Genomic DNA, 18,567 nt, shown 5'->3' with positions numbered 1-18,567 from the left:
GCCGAGAGGGAGCTTTGTTTCATTTTGTTTTTTTTCTTTGTTTGTTTGTTTGTTTGTTTTGCGGGACCCGGGGCGCAGAGGGGGAAGGCAACAGGTTGTTCAGCTTTTGGAGTCCCTCACCCCCATCCCTGCAGGTCGACTGACTTAGCCCTGAGTCTCGGTTCACTCTACAAAAGAACGTTCTGTGTCACATCCAAGACCCTGCCTGACCTGGGATAGCCTGGGCCAACCGCTCCAGGGCGACCCAGATGGGACGTGCGCGTCCCTCGCCTTGCTCTCCCGAGCCCAACCCCCGGTGGCCCGGGCCACGAGTCGTAGTTCTTCGGGATCCGATTTCTTTCCCTATATTTCTGAGCTACTGTAACTGCTTGCCTTACGGCTGCTCTTGCGCCATATCGCGCTTGCTCCTATTGACTCAGCTTTCTGGCGAGCGAGTAACAGTCACCGTCTCTGTGGCGCAATCGGTTAGCGCGTTCGGCTGTTAACCGAAAGGTTGGTGGTTCGAGCCCACCCAGGGACGGCTTGAGTATTCTTTTTAAAACCCCCTTAAATCATAATGTTCAAAAACCAAATTCGGTACTGATGAAGCGTGATACACCAACCCAGAGGGTCATTGTATTTAGAAATTCGGTCATTGGTGGGATTGATTTCTCCTTAATGTCTTCCCACCACCACTCATCCACTCACCACTCTCACAATCTGGATTACAGAAAAGACAGGTTTTGGTCTCACTGCCGAGTCTCACACTGCATTTTCCCTTGGATTAAAAATGAATTTTATCGAGTCCAGGACAGCTGAGGCTACACAGAGAAACCTTGTCTCGAAAAACCAAAAAATACACAAATGAATTTTATATGCAGGGCGTGGTGGTGCACGTCTTTAATCCCAGCACTCAGGAGGCTGAGGCAGGTGGATCTCTGTGAGTTCGAGGCCAGCCTGGTCTACAAAGTGAGTCCAGGACAGCCAAGGCTACACAGAGAACCGCTGTCTTGAAAAACTAAAAAACAAACAAACAAACAAACAAAACCCAACAACAACAAACAAACCCACCAAAGAATGAATTTTACTGTGGGGGTTGGACAGCTTTCCACTGTCTGCTTCAGTGGAGGATATAATTGTGAAATAGGACATCTGCAGAGGTGGAAAGGAACCTCAGGGACAAAGTGAGGGATGAAAGAGAAAGTTGAAAAGTGGGGGAGGGGGGGGTGAAAAGAGAGAGCTGTGATCTACAGCCAGAAGCCTAGGAGGGGTCCTAAGTAGACATAAACAGTGGGTAGGGTAAGATTCCCACCCTGGAAAGAAAGAGAGGAAAAGACAGGCACTGAAGAAGACTGGGGAGATAGACACAGAGATCGACAAGGCAATCGTTTGCAGGAGGGGAGGGTGTAAAGGACACAGGTAAAACTGCACACAAGCAAGGAGGGGCCACTATCTCTAGCCACTGCTGCCACTTTTACAGGGATCTTATCCTTGCATAGCTCTTGTATCCGCTAGAAACAGTCCTTGACTTGATGTCCCAGGTTCCTGCCCTCCGGACTGATAGTGCTTCGGGGCAAGTAACTATCACTAGAGGACCGGGGAAGATCCAAGCGTGGAGAGAAGGAATGTCTCTTTATGTTTGCCAAGGTGCATTGGAGGAGGTAGGCAGGAAGCTCTACCTTCGTGGAGGGACTCTCTCTCTCTCTCTCTCTCTCTCTCTCTCTCTGTCCCTCCCTCCCTCCCTCTCTCTCTCTCTCTCTCTAGGTTTTTCGAGACAGGCTTTCTCTGTGTAGCCCTGGCTACACTCTGTGGACCAGGCTGTCCTCCAAATCACAGAGATCTGCCTGTCTGCCTCCCAGAGTACTGGGATTAAATGAGTGCGCCACCATGCCCGGTCGCAAGGGATTCTTTCAATCAGATTAATAGGAAGATCCTTCTGAACTTCCCCTCTCCTGTTTGCACACCCATGTGCACAAGCCTAGAGGACCTCCTGGCTCTTCAAATGCGCGTGGAGAAGGGTCTTTTCAGGGCTGCCCTCACGGGTGCCGCTCTATGTCAAAGCCTGGCCTACCTGCCGTGCCTAAAGCAGTGCTTGGTATTGGCACATGCCAGGTGCTTCTGGGTGGTTAATAAAGACTGAAAGACCAGGCAGAATCTGCGGTGCTGGGAGATTTGAGTCAGGAGGTTCTCCTGATAAATCAGAGAGGCTAGCAACCTCCCAGCATAGATGATTTATTGGAGTTTTAACGGGCAGTGGGTCTTCAGTGCGCTCCTAACTCTCCAGGGGTTTCCTTAGGACCCGGACCTTAATAGCTGTTTGAGAAGCAAATGAAAACCCACCCTTAATAAGCAAGATAGTCAGATACAGTCCTTCCTGGGTGCCAGTGTTTGATGGGGCTGAGATTTCCGCGACGCCCCTTGAGGATTCTAGTTAAAGGGTCTTCTAGTTAAAAAATGACAGAGACGAGACGGGATCCCTGTTGCGGAACCCTTCGTGCTGAGCACTTGCGTTTGCTATAGCAGAGTTCAAGACGCCAGGAAGCACCTGCCCTTCTGACAGTGGGCGTGTCTAGCTCGAGCCCCCTTTCCATACATAGTAGCCTGTGAGCTTGTGGTACCCGACGTAGGGGTTGAGAAGCAGGTGACCGATCTTCCTGGGGCCTCTCCCACTTGCTCTTGGACAACTCAGTCTAAGCGGAAAACTCTCCTGCCCTTCCTCTGCGCCCTCAATCGGTTTTGCCGGGTGAGAGCTGAAGACGGGGGTGGGGGTGGGGGTCACTGGGCGGCCTGCGTCCGCGGGGCTCCTGATAAGCCGTCCACTGTATGTAAGCACTCAGTGTGGGCCCCCAATTTAGGGGCTGCTTTGGACTTGGGACAAGAAGAGGAGGCGGGCTCGATTAAGATTCGTTCCCTACTCGAACCAACAACCCACCGTTTAGGCGATTAAAGTAATTTCAGGTGGGATAATCAAGCTCTTTGGAGGGAGAGCCACAGGAGCCAACCCAATAAATTCTAAGTAACGAATCAGCGAAATCGAGCGACTTAATGAGGCACACGTTTCTTGTGGTAACGCAGAATCGATTCGCTTCCTTGGCGCCGTCTCTTCCAGCTCTCCTTCCTACCCTGCCCGGGGCCGGGGCCACTGGGGACCGGACAGCGAGCGCTGGGTGGAGCCGAGGACTACCGTCCGAGTAAGCTGGCACCGGCCGCCTTGGCGCTCGCCCGCTCCTCGGCGGCGGCGAGGGGGGCGCACCAGCGGCGAAAAGTCGCGCGTCCTCTCTCGACTCTTCGCTTCCTACTGCTTCCAGGCCTTTCGAATTCGGCTAGTTATTGTGTCTCTGGCCCGGCGCCCGAGTTCGTGTCTCGGGCTGCTCTCTCCGCCCCGTACTGCGTTCCATTCTTCTCCGCCCAAGCACGCTGAAAGCGCCAGCCTCCCTGCACAGCCAAGCCCCGCGGCCACTTTGCGCTTCCCTCGAGGTGCGAGGTCCCCGAACGCGCGGGGGGCGGGGAGGGCAGGCTTCGGGTCACACACGCACTTTGGGATCTCAAGGGAATGTCAGCTGGAGCGGGTGAGCCTCGCTCGGACGCGTGGCCGGCGGCGGCGCGTCCCTTGCCAAGCGCCCTTTGGTGGCGGCGAGGCACCGGGTATTGCGAGACACATTTCCGCCCAGTCTGCATCTCAACCATTTTCCAAGCTCCCCAGCTAGAGTGGGTATCGCAGGGTCGGTGGGAGGGGGTACACACTTATTTGAGGAGGAGGAAGAGGAGGTTTCATGACGGACGGTAACACAACAGGACCTTTTTTTCCGGGTTTAAGGGATCAGTTTAGATAAGAGGTGGTCTCGCCTTGCTTTTGGGGAAGCCCCGCGCAAGGAGGTGGAGAGCAGCTGAGCTAGCCTCTCCCCCTCCTCTTTCCCTCTCTGCAAACATCCTGAAGGAATGAGGTCACGTGGGTGAGTAGTGGGCGGGACCTACTCTTGTCTGGAGGAAAAAAGCCATTTTGTCGGCCCCCCCCATAGCCCCTCCCCTCCCCTCTCGTCCCCTCCCCTCCCCACTCTCCCTCCCACCCCAAGCTGCTCTTACAAACTCCTTTCTTACCATAGGTTTCTCCCCTCCCGCCGACCGAGCGAGCGACAGGGCTGTGGCCCCCCTCCCCTCCCTTCCCCCTCCTCCCTCCCATCCCCCCCCTCCCCGAGACCCACCGGACCCCGAAGCCAGGTAAGCGGACGCCGACTCGCGTTTGCCTCCTTGCTACCTCGTTAGCGTCTGGGGTTGGTGACCGGGGCCCGGTTCGCCTTTCCCCGCAGACCCCATTGGGAGCCGGGAGCCCCGGCCTGGCCTACCGCTCGCGACCCCTTCCCGCCCCGCCAGCCGCTGTCCAAGCTCGCCCAGTCCGCCTTTCTTTCTCTCGTTCCCGGTCTCTCTTTTCTCTCTCTCTTTTTTTTTTTTTTTTCCTTTTCTCCTTTCCAAGATGGCCGAAGTGGATTCCCCCTCTTAACGATTTGGCGTCTCCCTCGACCACCTCTTTGTGCACCAGCCCCCTACTAAGACCCTGCTTGCGAGGTATCGAGGGGGAGGGTCCGGGAGGCCACGAGGGCTTTGGGGACACAAGCTAGGTTGAGTCTCGTCCTCCACCCCAGTGTCTCCACAAGCTGGAACAGACTGTAGCTCTGGCCGATCAGCCCCCCTTCGAGTCGGGCAAGGGTCGCCTCTCGAATGGGCAGTGAACGTGGTTGGCGCGCGAGGATTTGAGGCCCGGAGGAAGGGGACTTGGCTCTCTAGTGGCTGCGAGGCCGGGGGAGGGCGCCCTAACTACTGGGGTCCGCATCTTGGGCACCTCCCCCAGAGGTCCCTTTCGTCCCAGTGCGAGGCGCCCCGCCCCCTCCATGAACCACTTCGGCCAAGCTTTTCCCCCTCATCCCTCCTGGGGCCCCACCAAAGTTTGGCTCTAGGGAAGGAGGGAGTGGCCACTCGGTCACTGGGGTGCCTGATCCTTTAACCTGGGGGTCTGGGGTTAGCACGGGTGGAGCGGGTAGAAAGAGAGCGAGGAGAGATTTACCGTGCTCTATCCTTTTCATCAGTAGTGTCGCGAAGGGGGTCTGATGCACTGACCCTTCTGCTACGGGGGTGGGGTGGGGGGCACGGGGCGGGGGCTAAAGGGGAAGAGGCTGCTCCTCCCTCCCTATACCCTGCCGCTGCCAGCTCTGATAGCTGGGGATCCCTGGGCCTGCGGGCACCCCGCGCCCCGTCTGTCTCCCGGGGGCGTCTAGGCAAGCCCCTAACTCTCCTTCCCGATCTACCCAAAATTGTTGTACTTGGCTTGAGCGAGGACGAGGATGGCTGTGTGATTGAAATGCTTAAGTGTGGACAGGTGTTGCCTCGAGTTTTCCCTGATTTCTTTGTCTCTCCTAGCCCCCAGCCTTGCTCCCGCCATCCCCCGTGTTGCCTCAGTCTCTCTTGGTTTCCTCTTGCTGAGGGAGGGGCTTCTTTTAGCCAGCTCTCACAGTCCTGGGCCTCCAGGCTCTGGACCTCTTAAGGTTATACTGTTCCTGAAACTCGTTACAACCCCCCCCCCCAACACACGCAGGCACACACACACACACCCTACTCCAAGGTGTTATTACTGTAATCGAAGAAGCATAAAAGCTAGCTCTGTTGCAGGGCTTTGGTGAAGAGGTTTTCCCAGGGGTTCCCCCTGGTTTAAGGTTGGGGCTTGCGCACTTAGAACTGTGTTTGGAATGAGGCAGGAAACAGACTCCAGGATCCAGTCCGGCTGTCGCCTGATCCCGTTCAAGTTGAAATACTGGGAGGTGAGCAGGGTGGGGGTGGAGTGGCTCCCTGAGTGATCCTGGTGGATGGAGCTGTTGCCATGGCAATGGAGAGAGCCTGAAGTGGAAGAGGTTACATACTATACAGGTCAGATGCCAACTGTAGCCTTCCAGCCTCTGACCCCCGAGTGGTTGGCGGTGGGGGCTGAACTTCCTTGGTTGCTGGAAGACTTAAATTAGAATTTACCCTGAGAGGACCAGAGAGCTTCATAGAAGGTTAACGTCCCTGGCTCCGGTTTCAGGCAGGGATGTGACGGGGTGAGTAGGGATGGTTTCTGCATCTGTGGAGTGGGAGCCTGGCTCCAGTCTAGCAGTGTATGTGGTGGTGTGTGTCTGGCCAAGTGTCTGTCTGGCTTGTGTGTGTGTGTGTGACCACGCTTATCTGGCTCTGGGCGCTGCGACTGTGAGAGAAGAAGGGGGTGTGTCTGGTTCTGAATGTGTGTTTTCGGGCCATGTTGCCCTGTGTGTTTTGTCTTCAGGAACTGAGTGGTAGGCTTCCAGCTTTTTTTCTATGCTGAGGGCTGTCAAAGGTTCGGTGAAGAGGAGCGAGTCGGGGCCCTAGTGCAGAGCCCTCCGGCCTGTCTGAAACACACCAGAGCTGTTGTAGGGTCTACGAAACTGGGAGGGGAACCAATGTTAGAAAGTCACGTGTCCACCCTGGCTCGCTCTGTTAACCACGGTGCCTCAGTTTCTCCATCCATAGTGTGGACGTGGTGGAAGGCATTAATCTAGCTTTCGATTCCCTATCAGGCCCACAGGATGGGTTTCCCGCCCTAAACTGCCTTCTCCTTGTATCAGCCTCAGCTGAGCGAGGAGTACCCACCTGGGTGTCAGCATATGACATTAGCATTAGACCAGAAGGCAGGCAGATACCCATAGGAAGCATCACCCGGTTTTCTGAGTGACCTTGGGCAAGTCACGTCTTAAGTTTTTTTTGTTATCTATAAAATAAGAATACTGCACAACGTGCTTTCAAAGACCACATCCACCTCTGCTAGGATGTAACCTTGAATGACCTCCTCGTGGCCTGGGGCCTGCTTTGATTTGGTTGGTGCACAGGGCACTAGCCGTAGCTGGTGTCCTTGGGAGCAGCAGGACCCTCTTTATGGTGTCAGAGGCCAACACCTACAGGAGAAAAGGAAGTCTGGTTCACTGGAGAGATATGAAATGTCTGTGGGCCGGGAGTGTGGAGAGAGAGAGAGGAGGGCAAGCAACTAGGTGCTAGGCACTGGCCACGCCCCTTTCCTGCCAGGGGTCCCCGGGAGCCAGGAGCTAAGAAACCAGGACTTCAGATTTGGGGGAGGGGGAGTGTACTTAGGGCACCACCGAGGTCAGTTCCAAATGGCCTCAGCTCCCTTTCTGCTCCTTGGGACCGGTGTCTTCCACTTTTTCTTCTGCAGGCCCTTTGTCTCTCCCAGCTGTCCCTCTGTAGTAATGTGGTACCATCTTTCCTTCCTTTCCCCTCTTCTTCACGCCCCTCCACCCCACCCCACCCCCACCCCCCCATCCCGGTGTCCCAGCACCACAGCCCCCTGCATCAGGGAGGAACAGTGCCCAGGTCCTGATCCCAGGCAGGGAAATGGGGGGGGGGCAATGCTCTGGGGACATGGAGCCCCTGTTTACAGCTACTCTTGGCACCTGCTGACAGGGCCCTGCAGGTAACCATGGCAATCAGGTGAGGAGCCAATCAGTGTCTCTCTCCACCACCACCCCCAGCCCCAGTGGTGGCTTTCTGGGGCCCCTAGGGATGGGGATGGGGGGAACTAGGAGGCTCTCTGCTCCCAGGAGAGACAGGGAACGTTTCAGTCTATACTGTCTCCTTCCTTTATTGCATGAGTTTAGAAAAGGACTTGGGAGCTGCTCTTTATGACACCTCAAAAATGATGGACTGAGTGGGGCTTCCTGTGTCTTATCTGCAAATAGGGAGTGGGTGTGTGAGTGAGGTAGCTAGGGCAGTGTGAAGAGGACATATATTTGTGTGTGTGTGTGTGTGTATGTGTGTGTGGTGTTGTACATGTGTACTGGGCGGAGGACATTTACCCTAGGATCCTACTCTATCTAATATGCTCACACACACACACACACACACACACACACACACACACACACACACACACACACATACACACACGGAGCAATCACATGAAGTGCCTTTGGAAGCCCAGACAGCACGTACACACGGTGGCTGTTACGCTGAAAGAGACAGCGACTTGGAGTTTGTTCTAGCCTCTGGATGGTTGTAATAATATTTGGGCTTCTTGCCAGAGACTGGGTTACCATGGAAACAACTAAACAGTAGAGTAGCCAGCAGCCTCTTTGAAATTGTGAAGGGGGACCCATGCAGGGAAGACCAGCTAAGGCCACATATAGGGTAAGAACCCTTCAGGCCAGGTTTGCAGATGGGGGGGGGGGGAGGGTGGCCCGCCTCACTGCCCAGTCTCTGGGCCATGTCTGGCTGGCTTGTTCCCCCTCTCTCTTTTTTGCAACTTGGTGTCTGTCCCAAGTGTGGCCTTTGTGTCTCCCCATCTATCCTAGCTTCTGGCCAGGGGCCCCTGGGGCTTTATTGGCTGTTTGGGTCCTGGCCAGGCTCATCCTGGGGTCTCTATAGAAACTGCCGATCCTGGCTGTGAATTTCTTGTCCTAGAAAACCCTGTGTGGTGGCTTTAGAAATCTTTCTGGAAAAGAGAGAAGGGAGTATGTTGTAAAGGAGCAGTTGGGCCTTGGCCAGCCTCTTTCAAGGTCCCTGGGCTTTTTGCTTTGGGAGAGAGGGAAGTGTAGTCCCCTTCGGTCCAGAGCCAAAGCCAGCTTCCATCTGACCTGGGTAGGGCCTGGCTAGGTGCACTGGAAGCTGAGGACAGAGAAAACTCTCTGCCTAGTTTTGTCTAGGAGAGCCTGTGGGTTGTGGGTGGGGCAGCTTGTCAACAGGTGGCAAGAGACACCGGGTTGGGACATGGTAGAACCCCAATGGCACAGGAAGCAATCCTGTATCTTCCTGAAAGTGGGTTCCTAGACCACACATGCTAGAGAGCATTTAGTGAGCTGTTGGGGTCGGGGTGGGGCAGCATGGGGCTGTTCCCGCCACGGGACAGTTAGTCTTCTTGCCAGGCCCTTGGACTATCTGTAGGGTCCAGTGCCAAGCTGGGTCTGCAGCTTCTTCATAGCTTGGGACTTGGGAAAACCAGCCTCAGGTTGGGCTGGGAAGCCAGAGGGTCAGCAGCAGTAGGACTTGCAAGGGGCAGTCGGTGGCTAGAGACCTCAGAGGAGGGGAGCGTTCTACGGGCTGCGTGGGACACAGCCAAAAAGATGGGTGGTGGGCCTGTGTCCTGATGTCTCCCTGCAAGGGTTCCTCATGAAGAACTCTCATTGACTGAACAGTGAGGTGATAATTTATTCTTCATTTTGGTCTGAGTTGTCCGGACCTACTTCTCATAGTTCTTAGCACTTGGTAAATATTTGACCACTATGGGTTGGAATCAGGAATATTGTTAAAAATTTTTTATTACATTAACTCGTGTGTGTGTGCATGCGCGCGCATGCATGCATGCACAAAGCAGTCAAAGGGCAACTTCCAGGCACAGTTGTCTTCTCTCCTTCTGCCATGTGGATGAGCAGGCTTGGTTATGCCCTTACCCTGCTGCGCTCTCACAGCGCCATGGGTCCCAGGGAGATCCTTAAAGGCATTTTATCTTCCCTTTTCCTGCCTGCCCACATCCATCTTCCAAGGGGTGGGTAGTGCTTCTTACTGTCTGACTCAGTCTTTCCTACTGCTTGTGAGATGGTGTGCGACCTTGTTTCTCAAGGTTGCAGAAGTCTCCTGAGCACACCCTACCCACACAGTAAACACTCGGAGGGAAGGCCAGAAGTGGTCAGCCTCAAACCGGTACCCAGATCTGAAACAGAGGGGAAAAGGGACTCCAGGCTCGGGGGAAGCAGCTCAGGGTGCCTGGCTTTCTGACCCCATTTCTGTTTCCCAGGGTGACACGTCCCCAGTCTCCTCAGTCCTGACCAGGCACCATGCATCGGACCACCCGGATTAAAATCACCGAGCTGAACCCTCACCTCATGTGTGCCCTCTGTGGGGGCTATTTCATCGACGCCACCACCATCGTGGAGTGCCTACACTCCTGTGAGTTGAGTACAGGGGAGGCTCAGCTTGGGGACACTGCCTAGGGAAACTGGAAGAAATCCCTCGCTGCCCTGGAAAGCAGACCCTGGACCACAGAGAGACTGCCAAGAAGGGAAAAGGTGGGGAGGAGTGGGGTAGTCCGGGGCCCAGAAGTTCATTCCTGGGACAGCATCAGAGACCTCAACTTCCTGGTATCTCTGGCTGAAGTTTGACACCACCCCTACCACCACCACCCCGTAGATTATACGGGGGTCACTCATTTGGGATGTCAGATTGGTTACAAGAGATCCAGGACTGTGGTGAGGGGTCTTCCCAGGCTGGCCCAGAGGAGCCTGGGACTTGTGTGTTAGGTAGGATACCATCCTGTCTTACGTAGAGATACAGGCCCGTCCTCCCAATAAGGCCGGACAAAGGCGCCAACAGGCCAGATGTGTGAGTGAGTGCATGTTGGGCCTGTGAGCGATGCTGAGGGTCGTGGTCTAAAGAGGGGGCCTGGGCAGGAAGGGGCTCTGACTCTGTCTTTGTCCACACTCCAAGTCTGCAAAACCTGCATCGTGCGATACTTGGAGACCAACAAATACTGCCCCATGTGCGATGTCCAGGTCCATAAAACCCGACCCCTGCTGAGCATCAGGTGGGCTACTGTCCCCTTACCCTGCCCCCCAGAGTAGCTACCGGCTTAAGATAGGCTAAGAGATGCCAGACCGGGAACCTGCATGCCTGGGTGCTGGGTGCAAAGGTGACCCCTGATTAGAGTGGTTAAGAAAGGGACCGTGGCTGCTAACGTTCCTGCACGTTCTCTCCCAGATCTGACAAAACCCTCCAGGACATCGTCTACAAGTTGGTGCCTGGGCTTTTTAAAGGTATCGCGAGCCCCCTGTGTTGTCCTGCGCACCTCCCACCCCATCCGTTTCTCGGCTGTTGCCCGCTCAGCTCATCCCTGCCTCCCTCCTTTAGATGAGATGAAACGGCGACGGGACTTCTACGCGGCATACCCCTTAACGGAGGGTGAGTGTGTGCATTCTAAACCCACAAGCGCGGTCTAGTGGTCTAGTGCCTACGTGCCTAAGGGCTGCCCCAGCTGTGTGGCGCCTCCAACAGACGCCCCTCCCACCCCCAGCGCGCGTGCGCCTGCGCAGTACAGGGGGGGGAGGAGGGCGGGGCTCCGTCTCCGAGTTACCCACTGCGCCCCCCCCCAATCCCTAGCTCTATCTTTGACCAACCCCTCCAAGCTGTCTCCCTCTACAGTCCCCAATGGCTCCAACGAGGACCGAGGTGAGGTCGTAGAGCAAGAGAAGGGGGCTCTCGGCGACGATGAGATTGTCAGCCTTTCCATCGAGTTCTACGAAGGAGTCAGGCAAGTTCAACCGACCCCTGTTTTCCACCCTGGCCCGTTCTCCAAGAGCCCATCAGACAAATGCCATTTTGATCCAGCAACTCCATGATCTTTAGCTTCTTTTTCTCTCCTCCTCTAGGGACCGAGAGGAGAAGAAGAGCCTCGTGGAAAATGGGGAAGGGGACAAGGAGAAGGTGAGTCTTGGGACCTGCCCAGGAGTGAGAGTGCCGTGGGTCGGACCTTCTCACTGGGCCCTCTTCCCCCACAGACAGGGGTGCGCTTCCTGCGATGCCCAGCAGCCATGACCGTCATGCACCTCGCAAAGTTCCTCCGCAACAAAATGGATGTGCCCAGCAAGTACAAGGTGAATGCCTGTGCCCTCACAGGCTGCAGCAGTCTGTCAGTGTGTCTGATTGGTGGGCATCTCAGCCATCACATAGGTAGATAGCCGGGCCTGCAGGAATGCGGGTGGGGGGGGGTGGGGGTGGCGTGAACCAAGCCCAACTGTTTAGGGGGACCAGGGAGGCGTGCTTGCAAATAATGCCAGTCTTTCGATAGGGCCAGGGAACTCTAGAACACAGGCTGGTAAATCCTGTGCGACACAGGACCGCAGGATCCCTTGGACGTCTCTGATGCCCTTGACCCTGCTTCTTTGACAAGCTCTTAGGCACCGCTCATTCGAAGGCTTTACTTAGCCTACATTTGCGTAGGGAGAGTCGGGTGCTGGGGATGGTGATATCAGAGCTGCTTCTGTGCTTCCCTTCAGGGCACAGGTGAGAGCCTGGGTCAAGGTGGGTCCTGTCAGTCCTGCTGGCTCTCCAGAAGACCCAAGAGCGAGAAGCCTCCCTTCTCCCCGTCAGCGGTTTAGGGACTCTGGGACAGTGGTGGAAGGGAGGCCTCCTACAGTTTACCGTTTCTTTTCACTCATCCCCCACCCACAAGACTCCCAGCCCTGGCAGCCAGGGGTGCAGCTGCCAGGCCCATGGTGCCCTTCCATCCCTCCAGGTGGAGATCCTCTATGAAGATGAGCCCCTGAAGGAATATTACACCCTCATGGACATTGCTTACATCTACCCCTGGCGGAGGGTGAGCCTGTGAGCAGGTGGTGCAGGGTCGGGGCAGGCCAAGGTCCTACTGGACCACCACAGTGACATGAGACAGCCTCTTATGTCAGACAAGCCATCCCTTGTCTCTGGAGCCGGGTCTGGCCCAGGTGGACTGAGTCAGCTCTAGACACCTTCATTTGTCATTTCTCTCTCTCTCTCTCTCCCCCTCTCTCTCCCTCTTCCTCTCTCTCTCTCTTTCATTTGAAACCGGGTCATTCCCTGGCTGGCCTTGAATTCACAGCAGTCCTCCTGCCTCAGCCCTCTGGGTGTTGAGATACTGGCGTACCTACCACATGTCCCTTACTGGTGCCCTGGTTGTTACTACCTAGATTTGGGGTCTGTGGTAGGGGTGGCCCTACCACATGTACCGGTCTTCCTCCCTAACTCCCCCCACCCAGGTCCCTTACACTCTGTCTTCATCACTGGGTCTGTGTCTCTGTGTTTGGCTGGCTGGCTCTTCACTCTGCAGGGCCCCTCTCTTCAAGGCTCAGACTTTGCTTTTGTTCCTGTTTGGGTCCTGGTTAAGCGTAGGGATGGGTGGCCCCAGGTTGGTCTTTTCTTCTGACAATCTTGTTTCCTCACTGCTGGCCTCTTCCTTCTCACCACAGAACGGGCCTCTCCCCCTCAAGTACCGTGTCCAGCCAGCCTGCAAGCGGCTCACTCTGCCCACAGTGCCCACTCCATCAGAAGGCACCAATACCAGTGGGGCATCAGAGTGTGAGTCAGTCAGCGACAAAGCTCCCAGCCCTGCTACCCTTCCGGCCACCTCCTCCTCCTTGCCCAGCCCTGCGACCCCATCCCATGGCTCTCCCAGCTCCCATGGTCCTCCAGCCACCCACCCTACTTCCCCCACTCCACCTTCGACTGCCAGTGGGGCCACCACAGCTCCCAACGGAGGCACTTCGAACTGCCTGCAAACACCATCCTCCACCAGCAGGGGGCGCAAGATGACTGTTAATGGAGCGCCTTGCCCCCCTTGAGGAAAGGCACCCTTTCAGCAGCCACCTTTCCCCTCCTTTTTACTTTTTCTGGGCCCTTTTTTTCCACCCACTGTTGACTTCCCCTGGTTCCTCCCATCTTCAGAGTGGGAGGTGGGTTTTATAAATAAATTTATCTATATATAAATATATATATATGTACATAGGAAAAACCAAATATACATACTTATTTTCTATGGACCAACCAGATTAATTTAAATGCCACAGAAAGCAAACTCTGTGTGTGTGTGTGTGTGTGTGTGTGTGTGTGTGTGTGTGTGTGTTGGGGTGTTAGAGTCTAGGGTCTTCTGTAGTTTGCTCTGTTCTTCTGGGGGTACCTGGTGGTCTTAAGGGGGTATTGGAGGTATTAAAGCCCTCCCCTGTGTCCCTTTTGCTTCCCAGGGCAGAGGGCATGTTGGGTCTCCTAGACTAGATATGGGGTCCATCTCAGCTCCTCCTCACCCCTGTCCAAGCCCCACACCCCCTCCCATTGTTGAATGTCCAGAGAATTGCTAAGACAGTGCCTTTTACAAGTACAGTTTGTCCCCTGGCCGTGAGGATCAAGTGGCCTTGGAGAAGGCATTTCCCTCACCTCCTCGGACAGTGGAAACCTTGTGCAAAGAGTAGACGGTTCTGCCTCCCCCTTCCCTTCCTCGCCCCCCACCCCCCACCCCTACCCCGTGGCCTTGTGGAAGAGAAGAGTCTGGCTGTGGGAGACCCTGGCCCTGCCAAATCCATGTGTGACTTTGGCACTGTGAACACTTCGTTTCCTCTGCCCCACCCTGACCCAGGAACCCATACTAGCAAGGCTGGAGGTGACACACCCATGGGGGGGCCTAAGGTGGAGGGTTGGGGTGAGTAACCCCAGACAAGCACAGACTCCTGATCTGCCAAAAGTCCCCGGCTGAGGCTGAGCAGGGATGGGACAGAAGCATCTAGAAGCACAAGAAAATAGAAGTGTAAGCTGACCCCAGCTCTACCCAGCGCACCATCTATTCGGGGCAGACCTTGCCCACCTGGTTTTCCTTGAGTGTACATAGACCCGGGGGGGGGGGGGGAAGGCCAGGGTATTGGCCCAGTATGTGAGGTTCTGAGCCCCCTGGGGTCTGTTTGCACCGTGTCCTGTGTCTGAGGTCCTGTGACTATACCCTCCTGTTCTGGGTCATTTGTACCTCTTGGCTTTGTAATAAATACTGCATCCTCTCTTGAGCCTGTGGTTCTTTGGGGTAGAGGGAGGAGAGGGGTGACGTGCTCGCCAGCCTTACCGTGCTAACTGGAGTGGGTTCCTTTTTTTTTTTTTTTCTGGAGTGGGTTCTAAACCCATCTTTGGATACCAGATACCTTTTTGTCCTCTAGCAGGAGACCTGTGAGCCTCACCAGTGACCACAGGGACAGTCTGGGTGGGCATCATTGTTTAATGACAGCTTCGCCAGGTGCTGAGCCAGAGCCTGCTCTCGGCTGCCCAGCAGGAGAACACAGGCTAACCAGGAGCCCTGTCCTTGGCTGTTGGCGTCTGTGGCTTGGCGCTGTTAGCTTCGCAGAAGGGAGCCACAGTACCTCTCAGAGCGGGGCGCCCACTTGTGCTTTCTGTACCTGCTCGCTCTTGTGGGTACCATCGCAGTAAGGGGGTCGCTGGGTGGCCTTGCAGGTACACAGGGCCACTGTGCGGGTCTCTTGGGCCTTGAACTTGAGTGGGGAAAGGCCAGTGCGCTGGAAGAAGTGGGAACCATCACAGAAGGGCTGGTGAGAGAGAAAAGTCAGAGTGGGGGTGGGGAGGCACAGGAAGGCTGTCACGAGGGAGATGACGTCACTGCACAGGACTACAGGTGTTTCTCCTTGCTCACCTTTTGGAGACCCTGGAGGCCAGGACCGTTTGCAAGGGGAACTGGGCCTCGGGTAGAGACAACGTTAATACCTCTAGGTTTTGGGTTTTTGCTTGTTTTTGGTTTTTCGAGACTGGGTTTCTCTGTGTAGCCTTGGCTGTCCTGGACTCGCTTTGTAGACCACCAGGCTGGCCCCCTAACCCTAACCCTAACAGGGAGCCGCCTGCCTCTGCCTCTCGAGTGCTGCCCTGCCCTGTTTTGTTTTTTGATTTGGAACGCTTCACGAATTTGCACGCCATCCTTGCACAGGGGCCATGCTAATCTTCTCTGTATTGTTCCGATTTTAGTGCATGTGCTGCCAAAGCGAGCACTTCTAGGTATTATGTAACATTAAAAGGTTGGTGGTTTTTGCTATTTGGCTTTTACTTTTTTCTTAAATTTATTTTATGTATATGAGTACTCTATCTTCATGTACACCTGCAGGCCAGAAGAGGTTATTAAGAGGGTACAGATGGTTGTGAGCCACCATATGGGTGCTGGGAATTGAACTCAGGTCCTCTGGAAGAGCAGGCAGCGCTCTTAATTGCTGAGCCATCTCTCCAGCCCCAGCTTCACCCCCCACCCCACCCCACCCCCGCCCTTTGGTTTTTCAAGACAGGGTCTCTCTGTGTAGCCTTGACTACACAGAGACTTGCTTTGTAGACCAGGCTGGCCTCGAGCTCACATCAATCTGCCTGCCTCTGCCTCCCGAGTGCTGGGATTAAAGGCGTGCGCCACCACACCCAGCTAGCTTTTACATATTTAAAGCTTACTGTGTGTGCACATGCTTATGCACACAGTAGTCAGCAAGGTTGTGTGGCAAGTGCCTGTGCCCACTGAGCATGCCAGCCAAGTTCTCATGTGGCCCAGGCCTACCTTGAACCCCTATCCTGCTACCACCTTGCAGGTGCTAGGATTCTGGATGTGTCACCACACCTTGTTTATACAGGGCTGGGGAGAGACTCCAGGGTGTCCCAGCACAACAGACAAAGGTTCCATCCACTGAGCTATATACCCACCCTCAAGATTGTTGTTCTTTATGGCTAAGTGAACCCCTATTGGCTCATGAAAGTGGCATTCTTCTCAATGTCCCCCAGAGTGGGGGGGGGAGAGCCCAGCACCCCAGTGCCTTTGCAGGGAGGGTCTGACCAGTCTTTTCCTGGTTCCAGGAAACAAGCAAGGGGGTGTGGGCAACAGCCCGCCTGCCTGGAGTAGCAGCATTAATGCAAACACCAAGTCTCGAGGACCCTTTAAAGCCGAGGATGATGGAGACTGAGGCCCAAAAAAGGGAGAGGCCTTGTTAAGGCAGGAGGAGAGAAGCCAGCACCCTGCCTAACAGGCATGGAGTGGGCATGTGCACCTACTGCGCCCACAGTCCTCTAGCTGGCATGCCCTCAGAACTGCCCCACCCTCTGGAATATGTTCAAAGGCCACAACAAAGTGAGCCCAAGCCCACAGCATAGGGAATAGGGCAGAGCTCTCCAGGAGGAAAGGGCAGGGCAAGGCTCCTGCTACAGCACAGGGCTCCTGTACAGCTGGGATGGCACCTGAGGGTATCAGGCAAACACAAGTCACATCCAAGGTGAAGAGAGGACGAGAAGAGACCTGGGGAGGGACGGACGTTGGGAAAAACTGGGCGGAATCTTCCCAGCTGTGAGGAGGTCCAAGGCCTGGCACATGGACAGAGATGCTCCCTGGGAGGAAGGAGAGGGACAGACAGGCAGACAGACAGACAGACAGGTCCTTGGTGCCCTGGAGGAGGAACTACTAGAAGACTGAAGGCAGCCTCAGTACTTGTAGCAGCTGCTGAAGGGCCATCGTCTACTTCTCCGCTTTGAACGTTTCTCTGGAGGGACATAATATACACAAACAATGTCCACTATGGACAGTGGTGACTCCGGCCTGTGAGCTGGTGTTTGCTATCATGCCCCACCCCCCACTGAGGCTCGGGTAAGTACAGGAAGAAAGGAAATGTGGATGAACTGGAAGTTCCCACGATACACCATGCTGACCCCAAGCAATGGAGAAGACGGGTGTGTGTCACATCTCCCATGCAGGTACTAGCCAGGCCTACGCCTAGTTAGCTCTGAGGATCAGGCTCGTTGGCTATAGAACTGGGCCCCATCTAAGCAAAAGGCAGCAGGAGTAACTAACTCACCTGCTTCTTGCTTCGGCCACACACACACCACCTGTAGGTTTTTCCGGCAACCAGCTCCAATTTGATGGGTGTTTTCTGTGCCACCACCGGCTTGGCTGGGTCCTTGGGGAACCATCGGGTCTATGGCCAGGGAAGATGAGCAGCTCAGGGTCACCCCAAGTCTTGGAAGTACTTTTAAGTTTGCAAGGTCCGGTTACTTTCTTCAAACCCCAGGGTCTTGGGCCCTATCAGGTAGCTGTCCTTGCCTCTGCCCAGAAAGAAGCCTGGCTCCTTTGCCTTCTGCCCTCTGCTCCACCAAACTTTCCTTAGACATCGCTGGCAGCAGGGGTGTCCCTGTCGCTGTCTTTGATGTAGCTCTGGAAGCCTGGGGAAGTTGATGGGACTTGTGTGCTGACAGAAATGAGGTGTACCTACTCACCAGCCACGAGGAGATTGCCCGCTTCTGGCACAGCTTCGACAAGGCAGGCAGGCAGATGTGATTGGGAAACAGAAAAATAAAATCAGTGGAGAAGGGAAGACGACGGAAGCCCATCAGGGAAGGAAGGGGGAAAAAAAAAAAACAACACCACAGGCTAAAGGGGGCGTGGGAGCGATAAAAGGTTTGGGGAAAAGGGTCACAGAAGAGGCCTGGCTGCTCTTAGCATCCACTGGCTGCTCCCTTAGGGAAAAAAACTGGCCCGAGGGGAGCTGCGGCCGAGGGGTGGAGTTTGACCCCGGCCGGGGGAGGCGGGGCCCGAAAGGCCCGGGGTCACCGAGGATGGGGGGGAGTGACGCTCACCCACACACCGCGCATGACCACAGCGTTCGTCCCCACGCCGCGCATGGCCGTCGCCGCGTCCGGGTCACCGCCCTCTCCGCTCCGCCCCCCGGAAAGACACCGCCCAGCCCCGTGCGGGAGGGGCAGGGCCGAGCAGCCCTGGCCCTGAGGTATGGAAGGCCGTGTTTACAAGCACGCCCAATGTGGGGGATATCTCGCCCTGTAGGGCTTAGGTGCCTGCACCCTCACCTGCACGGAACACTCTGTGCAGTCTGGTTTAACCTAGTCTTCCAAGCACTTGGAAAAAAAGGGTCACCATCATATCCTATCTTCCGCCCACAGCCCTTCACAGTTGGCAGCGGCGTCTCCCTCCCTTCAATGAAGCCAGACAAAGCAAGGTCTTTTTTTTTTTTTTTTTAGTAAAACATTCTTTTATTA

At 55.4% G+C, this 18,567-nt stretch overlaps 3 protein-coding genes across 8 annotated transcripts in view; 1 reads left to right on the top strand and 2 right to left on the bottom strand.

Annotated features, from left to right (window-relative positions):
• Positions 1-18,567, bottom strand: part of ARHGAP23 (Rho GTPase activating protein 23) — a 331,343-nt gene that overhangs the window by 45,752 nt on the left and 267,024 nt on the right. The window lies entirely within an intron of this gene.
• On the top strand, positions 2,994-13,553 carry PCGF2 (polycomb group ring finger 2). Of its 4 annotated transcripts, XM_084751119.1 has the most exons (12): positions 2,994-3,170; positions 3,288-3,456; positions 4,083-4,197; positions 9,782-9,933; positions 10,471-10,567; positions 10,741-10,796; positions 10,891-10,941; positions 11,182-11,290; positions 11,409-11,463; positions 11,538-11,633; positions 12,275-12,355; positions 12,984-13,553. In XM_084751119.1, the coding sequence occupies exons 4-12, from the start codon at positions 9,822-9,824 to the stop codon at positions 13,353-13,355; spliced, it is 1,029 nt and encodes a 342-aa protein (XP_084607245.1). In that variant the 5' UTR covers positions 2,994-3,170; positions 3,288-3,456; positions 4,083-4,197; positions 9,782-9,821; the 3' UTR covers positions 13,356-13,553. The 4 variants fall into 4 exon arrangements, with proteins under 4 accessions (XP_084607245.1, XP_084607248.1, XP_084607246.1 ...); XM_084751122.1 differs by lacking the exons at positions 3,288-3,456; positions 4,083-4,197; XM_084751120.1 differs by lacking the exons at positions 2,994-3,170; positions 3,288-3,456 and having other exon boundaries at positions 4,049-4,197.
• Positions 14,754-18,227, bottom strand: CISD3 (CDGSH iron sulfur domain 3). 2 transcript variants are annotated; one of them, XM_084751140.1, is made up of 4 exons: positions 18,151-18,227; positions 17,791-17,823; positions 17,373-17,492; positions 14,754-15,092 (listed from the first exon to the last, which is right to left on the bottom strand). In XM_084751140.1, exons 1-4 carry the CDS (start codon positions 18,193-18,195, stop codon positions 14,913-14,915), a joined length of 378 nt encoding a protein of 125 aa, XP_084607266.1. In that variant the 5' UTR covers positions 18,196-18,227; the 3' UTR covers positions 14,754-14,912. The 2 variants fall into 2 exon arrangements, with proteins under 2 accessions (XP_084607266.1, XP_084607265.1); XM_084751139.1 differs by lacking the exon at positions 18,151-18,227 and having other exon boundaries at positions 17,791-18,109.

Source organism: Acomys minous (assembly GCF_964271855.1).
Source record: "Acomys minous genome assembly, chromosome: 12".
In the NCBI taxonomy this organism is placed as follows: Eukaryota; Metazoa; Chordata; class Mammalia; order Rodentia; family Muridae; genus Acomys; species Acomys minous.
The sequence above is the reverse complement of the archived record's forward strand: the minus strand, read 5'-3'. Positions and strand labels throughout refer to the sequence as shown.

Coding starts and splice junctions, on each gene's coding strand:
- CISD3 (XM_084751139.1), bottom strand. CDS start 17,904: ATGGGCTTCCGTCGTCTTCCCTTCTCCACTGATTTTATTTTTCTGTTT. Junction 17,493..17,790: donor GGGCAATCTCCTCGTGGCTG/GTGAGTAGGTAC, acceptor CCCTGGCCATAG/ACCCGATGGTTCCCCAAGGA. Junction 15,093..17,372: donor GTGGCCGAAGCAAGAAGCAG/GTGAGTTAGTTA, acceptor CTCTCTCACCAG/CCCTTCTGTGATGGTTCCCA.
- PCGF2 (XM_084751122.1), top strand. CDS start 9,822: ATGCATCGGACCACCCGGATTAAAATCACCGAGCTGAACCCTCACCTC. Junction 11,291..11,408: donor GAGTTCTACGAAGGAGTCAG/GCAAGTTCAACC, acceptor CTCCTCCTCTAG/GGACCGAGAGGAGAAGAAGA. Junction 12,356..12,983: donor ACATCTACCCCTGGCGGAGG/GTGAGCCTGTGA, acceptor TTCTCACCACAG/AACGGGCCTCTCCCCCTCAA.